At 46.7% G+C, this 5,315-nt stretch overlaps 1 protein-coding gene across 1 annotated transcript; it reads left to right on the top strand.

The window, feature by feature from the left end:
• The first annotated feature begins 3,194 nt into the window (after positions 1 to 3,194).
• LOC124666047 (NDR1/HIN1-like protein 2) lies at positions 3,195 to 4,686 on the top strand. Its single transcript, XM_047203394.1, has one exon. It carries the CDS (start codon positions 3,445 to 3,447, stop codon positions 4,330 to 4,332), a length of 888 nt encoding a protein of 295 aa, XP_047059350.1. The 5' UTR covers positions 3,195 to 3,444; the 3' UTR covers positions 4,333 to 4,686.
• Positions 4,687 to 5,315: the final 629 nt, after the last annotated feature.

Raw genomic sequence — 5,315 nt, 5'->3', positions numbered from 1 at the left:
AAAAAAAAAGAGTGGATTAAAAAAATCCTTCAAACTGAAGGGCAAATGAATCCCTTAAAAGATTTTTTTAATGATTGTAACCCTTCGAATCAAGCAACCAACACAAGAATATTTCCCAAGGGACTGGATCATTTGCAAGTCTTTTGAAATTCCTTTCAAATCAAAGGAGCCCTCAGTGGCGATGGGCAAGGTTCCAAGCTTGCTGCGGTGATGTTGGGCGATGTTCGTGTTTGCGCGTGCCGGCCCACCTTGTGTATTCTTTTGTGCGCTGAAAACATTTGTAGGTAGGTATACATAATTCAGAAAATGCATATGTTGGGTAACATAAAGCAGAAAGGTATGGAAATGATCACACGACCTTAATTTAGTATTTGCTTCTCAAGGCACGATTTTGCTTAGTCTGCCAGCAGAGCAAAACTCACGAGCAGCCCTCTCGTCATCAATAAATAAACGGGAGAAAATCACGCTTAGTTTGAGCTAGTAGGGCACGCATGAGCAGCTTCAGTTGCGGGGCACAGCTGGACTGCAGGGGACGTTCTACCTTGCACGAACTACTCCAGAAATCTGAATCTGAATTTTCACCGTCTCTCCACGGTAACCCCACAACATAATATATATATAACGCATACATCTCCAATACATAGTACATATATTATATATTTGATCTGATAAAATATAGTTTGATGGAATCAAATCGACGATGGACCGGGCACCGGCAGCAGATTTTATTAGCAAGCAAGCTAGTTCTTTCGTGAATCGCCCTCGCTTTCGTGGGGCGTGCTGCCGTTGATCAGTTAGCCATGGGCAGAAGGGAAATGAAGTGACGAGACAACTGCATCTACAGGGAAGTTTGGCTCCGCAAGTTTCATGCCAACAATCAAGGACGTTGACACTGAGCACTCATCCATCATCCTAGCTAGATCCTACGTTCCGAATTCTAAACAATGGATGCCTTTAGGGAAGATACAAATGTGATGCAAGAGTGCATGTTTGACAGTACTGTTCAGGTAACTATGCAGCTCCAAAAGTTCATAACGGGATTTTTTTTACTGGCTGCAAAATTTGACATGCGAATTTAGATAATTGGGCTAGACTCCTTGCATTATTTGTGACACATAGTCGAATTAGAAAATCAGAATAAAATATGGAAGGGGTTCTCATCAAATCAAAACACATAACAGAGAAAAGAGCTTATAATTTAAACATGCCACTTTCGAATGTTCTACGAAAATTTTACAGGACATGATATCACATCCACTCTCTTTAGGGAGATAAATGAGAGCTAAAAGCCCCCTACCCCTCCCCTCCCCTTTCACCTCCGCCCCCTCCTACTCGGGCACGACACCTCACCGGTCCGCACTCCTTCCCCAACACCCAAATTCTTCTCCTCCCCTCCCTCATTCTCCTTTCCGCATCATGTCAGATCCTAGGGTTTTCGTTGGTCAAGCTCACATTGCCTCTAACGACTCCTTGTGGGAGGACGGCTCTACCCGGTGGTCCTACAAAGGGATGGTGCACGATGGGAGCCTTAGAGTGGAGACTCTGAGCGCCATCTCTCGCTCCTCACGGGTGTCTGCTCTATTCGCAATACCTATTTGGCATGCGGTCAGTGGTTGTCTGCCTCGATCACACATTGGAAGCCGTTTGGTCAGAGCATTGAGCGCAAGAAGAATCCCGACGTTCGATAATGAGTTAATAATTGTTATTGCGCATTAGACATATGCTTTTTAATGTTTTACCGCGCAAGTACACACCTATTTGATTGATTTCACCATGATCCCCAAAATCAATAGGAAGAAAACAAACTAAGGAAACTTCTCAGTTTTTGAATGAAATATATGTTGATGGTTAGCCATAAACATCTTCCATACAAACAGCCATGCACCTAAGAACAAAGAAGAAGTGAGAAAACACATTGTAAAAAGAGGCAGATACTTTAACGAGATGTGTTGTCGACTATTTTCACCATGTGATCGAATCTCGCGCACGAGACACAGCTGCGCCATAGCATTTGAAACAATACCATGAACCTCACCTTCAAAAGGGATTCAGAGGGGACTCAGTGGAAGGGCATCTACCCCTGATATAGCTTGGACCTCGGAGATTAGGACATTGATCTTTACCATCAACACCACCTATATATGCCGTCTTCATCGACTTCTCCATTCATTTTGTTGTAGTTTCAAACCCTAGTGTGGATTTGCACATGTGCTATTTTAATCATTTATTTGTCATTCATATAAATATTATGGCGATGTCTTGTGCTTCCATCTATTAATTACATTAGTCATTGGAAAGATGGGGAACCCTGGCATTACAATGAATTGTATGGGTCTTAATGGTATAATATGTGGTCATGTTACGACATTGTGCATGGTTAAATGATGTTATTGCGGTTGCAAGGCGAGACTAGTGAATATTGTGGTGATAGAAGCAATCACTCTCCTTCGTTGACCATGGATAATGTTAGTCGTCTGTTAGGTTAAAGAATATGGGGTGATGTTTTACTGACTGCCTTAACGTAGAATAATTGGGGTTCTTCGTATTATAATCAGTTAAATATAATGAAGTTTCACCAAGAAAAAGTACTTCCTCCGATACCTAATAAGTGTCAAGGTTTTAGCTAAAATTAGTTTAATTTTAAAATAAAATGACAACACTTATCTTGGATCGAAGTACTTCCAATATTTTATTATTTTATAAGACTTCGATCTAAAGAGACCAATTTAGGTTAGGAGACAAATAAAAATCAACTTGCAATTGAGAGTCTGATCTCGGAGATGCCAGCCCAACCCAAATCCGTATCACACACGTCTTCAATGAAGTAACTGTAACACTATCTCCGGTAGGCCCCAACGATCACAAATGCTACTGCTACCATTAGTTTTGTAGTCACTACAAATTGAGCTTCTATTACAACATATATGCCGTTCTGCAGATCAATTTCCGCAGGGTAATTGTAGCTCTGGCTCAGGATATCGCTCGCTGAAACGTAATTGCTCCTAGCTACGGAAGCATTGGAGAGACAAATTAAAGTAGACATTACTAGCAGCATTTGAAGCACTGCTACGGCGGAAAGAGTAAACTAGCCGTGCGTGTCAAGTGCTAGGCACTTTCAGGGAGAAATTTTGGTGTTTCCACAAAAGAGAATAATGAAACAGAGTTGCTTAAGAAAAGGTAAAGGAAAGCAGCAGCTGAGCAGCAGTAGCAGTAGCAAATGATTTGGTGAGGACGAACCATCCGGAAGGTGACCCGTCCCTTTTCCCTTACCTCACCTCACCTTCTTCGTCTACCTTCCTTCATTCACTTGGCCTATAGATCTCCTCCCTCCAAGGACTCTCACTCAGCAAGCGCACGGTCGGAATCCAATCCAAGCACCTCAGCTAGCTCCAAGAACAGCCGCCAGCCAGCGCACTCCTCGTCCCCGGCGCGCGCGCGGCAATAATGTCTTCCAACGGCAAGCCCAATCCGCAGCCGCCCGCCGCTGCCGCGGCCACCAATGGCGCCGGCGCCGGGGGCCCGCCCAAGATGTACCAGCGCCCCATCTACCGCCCGCAGGGCCCCGCCAAGGGCCGCCGCGGCGGGGGCGGGCGCTCCTCCTGCCGCTTCAGCTGCTGCTGCTGCTTCTTCTGGGCCCTGCTCGTCGTGCTCCTCCTCGCCCTCGTCGCCGCCGTCGCCGGCGGCGCCTTCTACCTCCTCTACCGCCCCCACCGCCCGGCCTTCACCCTCTCCGTCGCGCGCGTCAACAAGCTCAGCCTCTCCAGCTCCGCCACGGCGCCCGCGCTCACCGACTCCATCGACTTCACGCTCACCGCCAAGAACCCCAACAAGAAGCTCGTCTACCTCTACGACGACTTCACCGTCACCGCCGCGACGGCCGCCAACGCCGTGCCGCTCGGGGAGGCCACCGTGCCCGGGTTCGCGCACGAGGCCAACAACATCACCGTCATCAAGGCCACCGTCTCCGCCGCCGCGCTCGGGGTCGACCCCACCGCGGCCAGCTCCGACATCAAGAAATCCGGCACGTTCGCCATCACCCTCGACCTGGAGACCAAGGCGGGCGTCAAGGTGGGCGGGCTCAGGACAAAGAAGATCGGCATCCAGGTGCACTGCGATGGCATCAAGGTGTCCGCGCCCGCACCGGCACCGGCCAAGAAGGGGATAAAGCTCACTACCGCAAAGGCGCCAGCGAAGTCGCCAGCCGTTGTGGAGGCCCCGGCGCCGTCCACTGCCGCCGCCGACGACGCGACCACCAGTCCCCCGGCGGCGACCACCGTCGCGCGCGTGTGCCAGGTCAGGATCCGAGTCAAGATCTGGAAGTGGACCTTCTAGTGACATCACAAACTCATAGGGGCTGCATTGCAAAGACAAATCAGACAAAAGAGGGTTACTTTTACTTTTCCTCCTGGGACGCGGTGGGGCGTATAGTAGAAACCAAATCAACCGTCGGTTGCTGTAAATTTTTTCCACATTTGAATTTTACGAAATTTGGCGGGGAAGGGAAGGAGTGATGCGAGGTGGTATGTGTGAGGCTTGAGATATTTGTTTATTTTTTTTATTTTTCCTATTTCTTTTTGTTACTACCTTCTTTTTTGTTAGTGCCGGTACAACCTGGGGATTTGTTCTGTTTAACTCTGTACTACGAATCTATCTGAATTGTAATTGGTAGCGACCATGTATTGCTAATGTATTTTCAGATTATACTTTTCATTTTCTGCTGTATTCTCACTAGCCAGCTTAGTGATTGTATGTAACCCCTCCAGCATATGAAAGTTGTTTGAGATTTGCCAAATGTAGATATATCTAAATTTTAATCAACCTTCATAGTATGAAAGGAGTACGAACCTCGCATGAATTTACTACTAGAAAAAAAAATGCAGCAATAGAATATCAAGGAAATAACATCTCTTATTTCGGGTATTGCCTAATTTGCAGATAAATGAATGACCATAAGCGTTAGAGAGGTCTTGTCGGTGAGCAGGTTCATCTTCCTCTTCCAATTGATTTTGCACGCCTAAGAAGGAAGATGTGCTTAGAGCATCTTCACCGGTAGCCCCCAAATAGGCACCGGCAGGGGCGCCGGCACCTTCGTCTGGGGGGGCGCCAGCACTGCATCCTCTATTTGGGAGAGCTGTTCCTACACCGGCGCCCCCAAAACGACGGCCCCGATAGATGTTTTGAATTAAATTCGTAAATAAATGCATAGAAAATTGAATAAGAAATATTTTATTTCACAAACTAATACATAATTGGAAACCTGGTTTACATGAAGATATAATTTGGAACATGGTTTTCACAAACTAATACATAGTTTG

The sequence above is a fragment of the Lolium rigidum genome, chromosome 6 (assembly GCF_022539505.1).
Source record: "Lolium rigidum isolate FL_2022 chromosome 6, APGP_CSIRO_Lrig_0.1, whole genome shotgun sequence".
Taxonomy (NCBI): Eukaryota; Viridiplantae; Streptophyta; class Magnoliopsida; order Poales; family Poaceae; genus Lolium; species Lolium rigidum.
The sequence above is the reverse complement of the archived record's forward strand: the minus strand, read 5'-3'. Positions and strand labels throughout refer to the sequence as shown.

Coding starts and splice junctions, on each gene's coding strand:
- LOC124666047 (XM_047203394.1), top strand. CDS start 3,445: ATGTCTTCCAACGGCAAGCCCAATCCGCAGCCGCCCGCCGCTGCCGCG.